This window comes from Helianthus annuus, chromosome 16 (genome assembly GCF_002127325.2).
Source record: "Helianthus annuus cultivar XRQ/B chromosome 16, HanXRQr2.0-SUNRISE, whole genome shotgun sequence".
NCBI lineage: Eukaryota > Viridiplantae > Streptophyta > Magnoliopsida > Asterales > Asteraceae > Helianthus > Helianthus annuus.
The window spans coordinates 12,437,327-12,449,643 of record NC_035448.2 but is presented as its reverse complement, the minus strand read 5'-3'; the positions used below and the strand labels follow the sequence as shown (position 1 = coordinate 12,449,643).

Below are 12,317 nucleotides of genomic sequence, written 5' to 3'. Positions count from 1 at the left end.
AAGGGTTAATAAAAAGTAAAATGAAATGACTAATATGCCCTTGGCTGACTTAACATATATGGATGGGTTAAGTCAGTTGGACCAAAATGGCAACGATAAAACCTTTTTTGATCCAGATGTGAAAAATAAAACATTTGGACTAAACTGCCAAATTTGCTCAAACCACGTGGACTAAAATGGCATTTAACTCTTTAAAAAATTATATAAGATTAATCTTACTCTTAATGCGCAAATATCTTTAAAAATAAGGAACCAAGCATTTTTATTGCTTCGTACGTTATAAGATTGATATTGATGAGTCATATGCTCATGTGGCATAAAAACAAGACCTTATCAATTCGAGAATACATGAGCGAATGCTAGAGTGAATCATGGTCCCACAACAACTTTTCTTTAAGTATACTTTTTTGAATTTCTTTTAAATTAAATCGAATAGTAAAATTTTAACTACCTTTTGTGACCATTTCACTTTTTTCTTATGTTGTACATATTGATCCTAACCCTCAAAGTGGCATATATTAAAAAACATGTATACCTCCGTTGGATACTAAAGCTAATAGAGTAAATTACGTTTTTAGCCTCTGTGGTTATATCACTTTTACTATATTAACCCAAAAATAGGATTTTTTTAACATATGTGCCCCCATGGTCTCTATAACTATTTTGGCCCCTGAGTCTAACTCAACCCCAAACTCTGGTTAATTATTTGTCACATGGCAGGCGCATGACGGGTATAATGGTAATTTCTCCTCCCCCTTTTACTGACACTTACTTAAAACAATTTAATACCCAATTACACCACAAAACCCCTAAATTGTTCATAGACCCATCATCTTCTCCAAGAAAACCCCCAATCTGCGATTGGAATTCCGATAGCAAACCACAAGATTAATGCCGACGATCAAGCAGGACAACAATGGTGCTAACCATGTGGTGGGTGCGTGACAAAAAGGAGCAGTTTGACCCCTACGAAGTTTATGGTATGTGTTCTTAACATCAAAAAATCTTTACCTTAAGAATCAACCATGGTGGTGTGTTTGTGAATTCCCCTGTAAAAAGGTATGTAGATGGAACGATCGATCACATGATTAGGCAATGATCAAGATGTGATTTTGTTGAAATAAAAAACTTATATAACTTATCGTTACTGCTGCTGTACAAAGGATGAACAAGATCCATAAAAATCTACTAATTTCTGTAAGATGGAGACCTGGGTTCGTAGAAGGAGAATGTAATCAGCGGTTTCTTTAAACAATTGATCGGCCGATGAGGCGGTGGATACGGTATCCGATCCATCGGTTTCCTGAGCGGGTATGAGGTTCTTCAGAGCCTCGAGCTTCTCAGAAACAGAGGATGAGTTCGAAATTGATGATTTGTTATGATGAGGTTTGGATGTTTTGTAGTTTGAACAAGTGAGTTGTTGTTTTCTTGCCGGAATGTTCTTTAATCTCCTCTGTGTGGACTTCATAACGGGTGTTTGAAAGTGGTGGTGGTGGTGAGTGATGGAAGAGTTTAGGTTTTAGAAGAAATCAGGAAGAAGAAGAAGAAGAAGTGATAAAGTAATAGCTAGGGTTTTCTTTATAAAGTCAATAAAAGGGGGAGGAGAAATTACCATTATACCCATCATGTGCCTGCCATGTGACAAATAATTAACCAGAGTTTGGGGTTGAGTTAGACTCAGAGGCAAAAATAGTTAGTTATAGAGACCATAGGGGTATATATGTTAAAAAATCCTATTTTGGGCTAATATAGTAAAAGTGATATAACCACAGGGGCCAAAAAAGTAATTTACTCAGGCTAATAAGATTGAATGTCACTCTAAGCTTATATGATTCATAACTTAAATCATGTTTAACTAATATTTATCCACCATCCAAATACTTGGATAATCCTTAATGGTGTTTATTTATATATTGTACAATTCTAAGTACAATAGTGCACAACAATAGCCATCTGATGCTCGACCTTTTAGCGATGACAATGGACCACACGTCACCAGGTATAGGCTTTACTTATGACATGGCATCACCAAGTCTCAGCGTTGTTGTTTCGAGGAAAAATTCCAAGTAAGCCGACGCAAAAGATGAATTTGCTATGGACATATCATGTCGTCGCTACAGGGCCAACCCCTTAAATATTTTTCACAAACAAATAAATATTAAATAAAGGAAAAATTACAAGTTTTGTCCTTTATCTTAATATCACTTATCAGACGGTGTCCTTTTTAATGAATTTTGACAAGTTTTGTCCTTTACAAGAAATTTTGTTACTCGTTTTGTCCTTTAGGCTTAACCCAGTTAGGTTTTCTTGTTAAATCTTGTCACCCAAGGGTATTTTAGTCTTTTTACCCATTTATTTCAAGAGTCAACCCTAAAATATTTTGTTTTATTCTTTTAAATAATATTAAATAAATGGATAAAAAGACTAAAATACCCTTGAATGACAAGATTTAACAAGAAAATCTAATTGGGTTAAGCCTAAAGGACAAAACGTGCAACAAAATTCCTTGTAAAGGACAAAACTTGTCATAATTCGTTAAAAAAGACACCGCCTGATAAGTGGTATTAAGATAAAGGACAAGACTTATAATTTTTCCTTAAATAAATTGTAATTCTAACCTTTATCAACGGCGTGTCGTCGCTAAAGGCTCTACCCGACAAAGTCCTTTTGGAATAAATTAATTTATCACCTTTGGCGACTATAGCCGCTAAAGGGTGTAAGTTTTTTTTATTATTTTATTAAATAATTTTCCAAATTTTTACCAAGTAATTATGATAAGAAAACTATAAATTAATGACTAATTATAATAAAAAATTGCAAATTTCTTCAAAAGGCCTTCAAATGTCACATATCCCTGGCTATGGAGATGAGATGTCGACGGGACAAGTTTTATAAAATCTTTTCTTAAAAAATTAGCTAGATTATACCTACATTTAATTTGAAATCTCAGTATCACTAATTGATTACACTGGCACGTTCTTCGAAACCTCAATTTCACTAATTTAAGATAAATCTCTCAATCAAGTAGGAGTACTTACTTGCAAGTAATGGAGTTGGATCACCGTTGATGGAGGTGGCTCACGGAGAGCGCTGGATGTGAGAGAGGTCGCAACTAAGAAAGAGATGAGAACTTGTGATGGACATACACCCGAAGCCTCAACTAGAGCTACAGACAACACGGATTTGGCCCAGAGTCAAGTTAATTTGAGCTGGGTATGTCTGATCCAAGCCCAGCCTAATGCGTGAAAGACCCACTCAACATTCACCCACAATGCAAGCTTGCCAGTTAGTCGTATTTTAATTCCATGTAATTTTATTTCAACTTTGTTTATTTTATTTTGACTTTTCCAAGGTAGTTTTTTTATTTCCCTAAATGTAAGCGTAGTGGGTGGTTATTTGGTTTTTCCAGACCTTTTGTATTGTTCGAAAATGTAGTGGGTGGTTATTTGGTTTTTCCAGACCTTTTGTTTTGTTCGAAAATGAAATGGAAAAATCAGATTTTGAGTTTGCAAATTTTAAAATTCTCTGTGAGAATTTGCTCCTTGCTATTCTAATCAGTGGCAGGATTAGAAGGTGATCTAGGAGGCTGGTGTTTGTTCCTACGTGGTGTTCCTGTATCGTGGGTATTAAAGCCGGTTTTTGCCCAGCGAATCTTCGAGTGGTGTGACTGTAACTCGACGGTACGTTGAATTCACAACAGTTTTTTATCCATTCAGGTTGTTTTCGATCCAATTACTAAACCTCTGTTTATCATCTGGTATCAGAGCTATGGATACCTGAAGTGTTTCTGAGATGAAGAAGATGATAGCCGAAGCCCTTGAGAGCAATCGAAGGGAAGTGGTGCAGCAAATGAAAGTGATGCAAGATCAAATTCAAGAATTAATCATTTCACAGAACAAACGAGTAGAAGATGAAGTCAATTCTGGTGGGTCGAGCGGGTCCAAAACCGGGGGCAGCAAGGACCATTCTGGCTGGCACCCCAATGACATTAAGGTTGATATACCGGAGTATGAAGGCAAATTGGACCCAGATGAGTTCGTTGATTGGATTCAAACTGTCGAATGGGTGTTCGACTATAAACAAATCGATGAAGACCAAAAGGTAAAAATCGTCGCCCTTAAACTACGTAAATACGCCTCTACGTGGTGGTCAAATGTTTGCTTGAAAAGAGAACGTCGAGGGATGGAGAAGATACGATCATGGTCGAAGATGAAGGAAAAAATGAAACAGAAATTCCTTCCGTCTCATTATATTCAGACCGGACTCTTGCAGTTACAATCACTAAAACAGGGATCCGGTACGGTTGAAGATTACTCACGAGAATTCGAGTATTCGTTGATGAAATGTGACATCCCGAAGGATGATCCGCAAACACTGGTGCGTTACCTGGGCGGCCTGGAACCCAGGGTAGCGAATGTTGTAGAATTGCAGAGGTATGAAACCTTGGCTGAGATGACTGTATTGGCTCACAAAATCGACTCTCAACAGAGAGCACAAGGGAAACAAGATTCTACCCGGCCCACATTCAAACCCAACCCCAATTCAAAACCCAACTTCACCCAAAAAAATCCCGCCTCTTTTAACCCTAAAACATCTTCATCTTCATCCCCAGTTCAAAATTCCGAAAATTCCAAAGCACCTCGACGATGTTTTCGTTGCCAAGGTCTAGGGCATATTGCCTCTGAGTGCACCAACAAACGTATCATCACCCTTGCCGACTTCGAATTAGCCAAAGGATACGAATTTAGTAGTAAGAATCCACCTGAATCGGTTGAAGAAACCGACCCAACAGATGAGGTAGTGGGCCCCGACGAGGGAAAATGTCTGGTACTTCGGCGTTACGCCGGCTCGGGAAGAGGTTCTGCAACGAGAAGCGATATTTCACACCAGGTGTACCATCGCTCAACGAGTATGTACTGTGATAATAGATGGGGGTAGCTGCACTAATGTGGCATCCCAGACCCTTGTCGATAAATTGAACCTGATCACCCAACCCCATCCTGCTCCCTACGTCATTCAGTGGCTAAACCATGGCAAAGGTATTCAAGTATCTCACCGAGTGCTTGTCTCCTTGAGTATCGGCAGGTCATATACGGACGAAGTGTGGTGTGACGTGATTCCGATGGACGCTTGTCACGTACTTTTGGGTCGCCCATGGCAGTTCGATCGCCGGGTGACACATAACGGGTTTAAAAATACATAATCTTTCATTTATGATAATCGGAAGATTGTACTTACTCCCATCTCTCCCACCCATCAACCGACAAAGCCCCCACCTTTAAGCACCTTACTCAAGGCTGAACACTGTGAATTCCAGTCTTTTCGAGAGTTCATCCTAGCCGGGCTCGATGAAGAGGCTGAACCTGTGGTCAACCAACAACACCCACTTATCCAACCCTTGTTACAAACCTATGCCCAAGTATTCCCAGCCGAGATACCTTCCGGTTTACCCCCGATGCGAACCATTCAGCACCGAATTGACCTGATCCCCGGAGCCATTTTACCTAATAAACCAGCCTACCGTACTAACCCACAGGAAACACATGAAATCAGAAAACAGGTTGATGCATTGTTACAGAAGGGACTTATTCATGAATCACTCAGCCCACGTGCCGTACCAACACTTCTCGTGCCTAAAAAGAACGGTGAATGCCGTATGTGTATGGATAGCCGGTCTATCAATAAGATAACCATTAAGTACCGGTTCCCGATCCCTCGGTTGAACGACCTACTCAACGAGCTCCATGGTGCAACGGTGTTCTCCAAGGTTGACTTAAGGAGTGGTTATCATCAAATCAGAAAACAAGACGGGGACAAATGGAAAACAGCTTTCAAGACCAAGGATGGTCTATACGAGTGGCTCGTCATGCCATTCGGGCTATCGAACGCTCCCAGCACCTTCATGCGTTTAATGAATCAGGTTATGAAGCCTTTTCTGGGGCGATTTGTCGTTGTGTACTTCGATGATATCCTCATATATAGCCACACAACGGGTGAACACCAGGATCATTTACAACAATTATTTGAGGTATTGAAGAGGGAAAAGTTGTATGGAAATCTAGAAAAATGTGAATTTTTTGCTACTCAAGTTACCTTCCTCGGTTATCTTATATCGGCTCAGGGTATTCAAGTGGATGAGAAGAAAGTTCAAGCAATTCGTGACTGGCCGACACCTCAGTCGATACAGCAGGTCCGTAGTTTTCATGGACTTGCATCCTTTTACAGGCGTTTTGTAAAAAATTTTAGTTCTATCGTGGCTCCTATGACCGAGGTTACCAAGTATAAACAGTTCGAATGGACCCCTCAAGCTCAGATGGCGTTCGAGGAACTAAAAAGATTACTATCATCTACTCCGGTACTCACTCTCCCTTGTTTTGAAGAAGTATTCGAGGTCGAATGTGATGCCTTGGGTGTCGGTATCGGGGCAGTTTTGATGCAATTGGGGCGTCCAGTGGCATACTTCAGCGAGAAAATAAACGATGCAAAGAAGCGGTACTCCACGTATGACAAAGAGTTTTATGCGATTGTTCGAGCTCTAGACCATTGGCAGCACTACCTCATATCCAAAGAATTCATTTTCCACTCTGATCACGAAGCGCTTAAATATATTCAAGGGAAACACAAGTTACACTCACGACACGCTAAATGGGTTGAATTCTTGTAGGTTTTTAATTTCACTATCAAGCATAAATCAGGCAAACTTAACAAAGGCGCTGATGCCTTATCTCGGAAGTATTCGATGATCGCTTCACTGCATCCTCGAATTATTGGGCTCGAACTCATCAAAGAGGTGTATCCTTCTGATCCAGATTTTGGTGCCATTTTCTTAAAATGTCAAAGGCATGCCACAGGAGATTATCATCTCGTACAGGGGTTTCTTTTCAAGGGCCAGCAGCTTTGCATTCCCCGTCACAGTGTTCGTGTATCATTGATCAAAGAGGTACATGAGGGTGGCTTAGCGGGTCACCTGGGTATAGACAAAACCACTATCATGCTACAATCACATTTCTTTTGGCCAAAATTAATGCGGGACGTGACCCACATCATTCGTCGTTGCCTGCCGTGCCACCAGGCCAAAAGTCACGTTTTTCCTCATGGATTATATTTACCACTACCCGTGCATGTGTCCCCGTGGGAGGATGTTAGCTTGGATTTTATTACTGGTTTACCACGCACGCAACGCCACAAAGATTCTATCATGGTGGTGGTGGACCGTTTTTCGAAGATGGCTCATTTTGTGGCTTGTCATACCACTTATGACGCCGTTCAGATTGCTTCGTTGTATTTTCGGGACATTGTTCGGCTTCACGGGATTCCCAAGACCATGATTAGTGATCGTGATGTCAAATTCCTTAGTCATTTCTGGGTAACATTGTGGCGTAAGTTGGGCACTACTCTCAAGTTCAGCACTACCTGCCATCCCCAAACGGATGGTCAAACGGAGGCCACCAATCGAACTCTCGGATCTCTACTTCGTTCCCTCATCACCCATAACCTGAAACAGTGGGAAGACTTACTCCCACAAGCTGAATTTGCTTATAACCGCGCTCCAAGTAAGACCACCGGATTGAGCCCTTTCATGGTTGTTTATGGTAAAAATCCTCACACCCCTTTAGACCTTGCTGTCCTTGACACAACCACCAAGTTTAGTCCAGAGGCTAATACAATGGCTGCTGATATCAAGCAACTCCATCAGCAGCCAGGAGACCTCGTTTGGGTTCATCTTCGCAAAGAGCGTTTCCCCTCAAAGCGTCGTTCTAAACTCAGCCCCTGATCGGACGGACCGTTTCGCATTCTTGCCAAGGTTAATGATAATGCTTATAAGGTTGATCTACCTGGTGAGTATGGTGTTTCTGCCACCTTTAATGTGGCTGATCTGCAGCCCTATTTCGACCCCGACGAACCCCTGCCAAGTTTGAGGACAAACTCTTCCGAAGAGGGGGAGGAGGATGGACATACACCTGAAGCCTCAACTAGAGCTACAGACAACACGGATTTGGCCCAGAGTCAAGTTAATTTGAGCTGGGTATGTCTGATCCAAGCCCAACCCAATGCGTGAAAGACCCACTCAACATTCACCCACAATGCAAGCTTGCTAGTTAGTCGTATTTTAATTCTATGTAATTTTATTTCAACTTCGTTTATTTTATTTTGACTTTTCCAAGGTAGCTTTTTTTTATTTCCCTAAATGTAAGCGTAGTGGGTGGTTATTTGGTTTTTCCAGACCTTTTGTATTGTTCGAAAATGAAATGGAAAAATCAGATTTTGAGTTTGCAAATTTTAGAATTCTCTGTGAGAATTTGCTCCTTGCTATTCTAATCAGTGGCAGGATTAGAAGGTGATCTAGGAGGCTGGTGTTTGTTCCTACGTGGTGTTCCTGTATCGTGGGTATTAAAGCCGGTTTTTGCCCAGCGAATCTTCGAGTGGTGTGACTGTAACTCGACGGTACGTTGAATTCACAACAGTTTTTTATCCATTCGGGTTGTTTTCGATCCAATTACTAAACCTCTGTTTATCAACTTGGTTCATCTAACCAGTTGTGCAAGTGTTCTTATTTTAGGGTTCGCCTAACCCTATGGCGACCACATGTCGTCTCCATAGGCTAGGCCAAAATGGTGTCGTTTTATTTATTCAGTTTATGATATATATATATATATATATATATATATATATATTGTAAATTGTAAATTGGCACCTATATCTGCTCCTATTTCTTTTATTTATCTCTTACCTTATATAGGGCTTTAGTTTAGGAGTAATTGGTGGTAGGCTCATTGTATTTATATCTCCTCTTTTCACAATTGATTATCAATAAAAATACAGACCTTCTTTTATACTAAAATTTATATGCTATCAGAGCAGGTTCCCAAAACCGCTCATTCAACAAAACCCTAAGATCCTGTCAATGCTTGTTGAGTCTTGTTGCTGTTGATCGGCCGTGAAAACAAGAGAAGAAAGAGGCGAGATTCATCAAGAAACCATATACACTACCATAGATGTCGAAAACCAAGACCAATCCCAAATAAACCAAAACCAAAATCAATCGACCTAATTCCGGAATTAAGAAGTGAAGAATTCAACCAGTTTATCATATCAGTATGTTCACTAGTGACGAGACATCCCAAATGATGGCAAATATGGGAGCTAGATTGAACGATGATGGCAACTAGATTGTTGACACAGGATAGACCGAGCATATAATTCAAGTTCTCAATCTGTTCCATGGCAACATCAAAACAACACATGAACTATCTATTACAATTCCTATGAGTGACTCTATACCCGTTAAAGGGAAAGGGTTGTGCACCTTACCAAATGGAACTGAAGTCCAAGATGTCCTATACATTCCTGAATTTACGCGCAACTTGTTATCTGACAGTCGACTAACTCGAGATCTTCGCTGTGCAGTAACTTTCTTTCTAGCTTTCTTCATAATGCAAGACTTGAATTCGAGAAAATTAATCGGAACGGGTAAATGCTAACACGTTCTATACCAGATGAAGATGATGGGACAAGAAAGAAGGGCTACGTCGGCTTCTGTGGAAATATGAAAAAAAAAGACTCGGTCATGCTTCTAGCGGTAAGATTTCTCACTTCGACTTTGTTGAGAATCATTCCTTTAAAACCGTTAATAGTGATTCGTGTGCGAAATCTAAGCACACCCAGTTGCCTTTTCTTACAAGTTCTATCAAAAGCAAAGAATGTTTTGAATTGTTGCATTGTGATCTTTGGGGAAGGTATAGAATCTCCTCACTTTCAATGGCAAACTATTTTTTTAACAATCATGGATGACTATAGTAGATCCGTTTGGGTTTTTCTACTAAAGCACAAATTTGATGCAGGTGACCATTTAATATTTTTCCACAAAACGGTCAAAACGCAATTTGGTAAAATGATTAAAAGGATACGTTGTGACAACAGGGGAGAGTTTGTTTCGAACCAAATGCATAACTTTTGTGCCGAATAGGGCATAATTCTCGAGACCACTTGCCCACACTCACCACAACAGAATGGTGTTGTGGAACGCAAGCACAAACATTTGCTCGGGACTGCACGAGCCCTTAGATTTGAGGTGAATCTGCCAAAGAAGTTTTGGGGCGAGTGTGTCATGACAACCGCCTACATAATCAATTGTCTCCCATCGAAAACCATTAACAACAAAACCCCTTTTGAAATTCTATATGAAGAAAAACCTGATTATGAACATATGAAGATTTTTGGTTGCCTTACTTACTTTCTGAATACCGACACGGAGGGAGACAATTTCGAATGGAGAGGGAAGCCTGTAGTATTTTTGGGTTATCCACCGGGAACAAAAGGATACAAAATATATGACATTACCAATGACAAAATAGTGGTGTTAAGGGATGTCAAGTTTGTTGAAAATACGTTTCCTTATGGAGGTTCTGGTCACAATGACAAACAAGAAAATCAGAAGCTTTTGATTTTCCTCCCTTGTATTAAAAAGAAATTGATAATGAGCCACAAAGCGATTCTCATGTTGAAACAAGCCCAAGTGCAAATGAAGAACCAACAATTGGGACGGACCCACAAAACTTATTTGAAACTCCACTCATTAAACATGTTAATGAGTCAAATGAAATCAATGAGCCAGATACCCATAATGAAACCCATTTGGAACAAGAAAGCGAAACCCACGATGAGGCTCAAACTGAAACCATAGTGGGTGATGAGGAACAAGAATCAAGCAGACAACCAAGAACCAAAACGCGGCCTAAACAGCTCGATGACTTCGTTGTGAATCTGCCACCGTCCGTCGATTGCTCCATACTCACTTCCAATGGAAGCAGCCACAAGGATTTTAAGGTACCTAAAAACTACTCCTAGGAATCTTGTTACCAAAGGATGGTGGTTTTGACCTCATGGCATATAGTGATTTGGACCGGCTTGGATGTCCCGATTCAAGAAGATCAAGAACGGGTTATGTGCTTCTCCTTGGTGGAGCACCCGTCTCGTGGAAGTCCAAGAAGCAATTCGTAGTCTCCTGTTCCTCGGCTGAAGCAGATACCACGCTATATTTGCAACGGTGAATGAAGTTTTGTGGGTGCAATGGTTATTAAGTGAGCTTGACATACACAAAACCAACCAACACCCCTCTTTTTTGATAACCAATCCGCCAGGCATATCGCTAATAATCTAGTTTATCATGAACGCATGAAGCACGTAGAGATGGATTGTTTCTTTGTTCGAGAATGAGTAGAATCAAAAGAGATTCAGCTAAGAGGCATTGACACCAAACTACGAATCGTTGACTTGTTCACCAAAGCTTTGGGCTCGCAACAACTGGTGTTTCCAATTGGCAAGTTAGGCGTTCGTGACCTACACGCTCCAACTTAAAGGGAGTGTAAATTGGCACCTATATCTACTCCTATTTCTATTATTTATCTCTTATTTTGTATAGGACTTTAATTTCGGAGTAATTTGTGGTAGGCTCATTCTTATTTATACCTCCTCTTTTTCACAGTTGATTATCAATAAAAATACAGACCATTTTTATACTAAAATTTATATTAGCGACGTGTAGCCTAAGCCAAAACGGTCTCGTTTTGTTTATTCAGTTTAAAGTATAAATAAAAAACGAAAATATGTATCTTTAGCAACAACCTTCTTTACAACCAGCTGCTGCATGCAATATGCTATGAATTAAAGTGGTAGCTATATATCAATCATATATAGTATCTACAATTGGGAAAATTAACTTGGTTATAGCTATCAATCATAGTATAGAACAAAGCTTTTACGCCCACTTTTGTAATCATTCCAAAGATGATCACAACATAAGATGCTTCCTATGTGGACCAGAAGTAAAAATAACCAAAACTCATAACATCAAGGGTTAGTGCTTCACTTTCTACACGTGAAAAAGAACAGAAATAAGCATCCTGAGTGTTTTTGGTCCCCGTTTCTGTTTAATTCAGATGAATAAACGATTTTTTTAGAAAAATGGTGGAGTTAGTATGAATGATTTGGTTTGTGTTGGGTGATTTTTGAAACTAATTCAATTTATGTAGGCCTATAAATGAACCGAATGTTCATGAACTGTTAGTGAACTTGTTCAGCGGGAAGTTCGTTTATGTTCGTTTAATTAAATGAACGAACATGAACACACATGTTGTTCGTTCATTTATGTTCATGAACGTACGTTTATTTATGTTCGTTATGGTCGTGATATTTTAACAAATGTATATTGAGTTATATTTATATAAATATAAACATAAAAGAGTTTTTCCAACTGCTTATATACATAAATCTAACTTGATAATTGAGATTTTCAGTAATAAAAATGTGTTTTTCAA

General features: G+C 39.7%; 1 protein-coding gene across 1 annotated transcript; it reads left to right on the top strand.

Annotated features, from left to right (window-relative positions):
- Window positions 1-3,792: 3,792 nt before the first annotated feature.
- Window positions 3,793-4,938, top strand: LOC110918962. The gene has a single exon (XM_022163238.1). The coding sequence runs from the start codon at window positions 3,793-3,795 to the stop codon at window positions 4,936-4,938; it is 1,146 nt and encodes a 381-aa protein (XP_022018930.1).
- The last annotated feature ends 7,379 nt before the right edge of the window (window positions 4,939-12,317 follow it).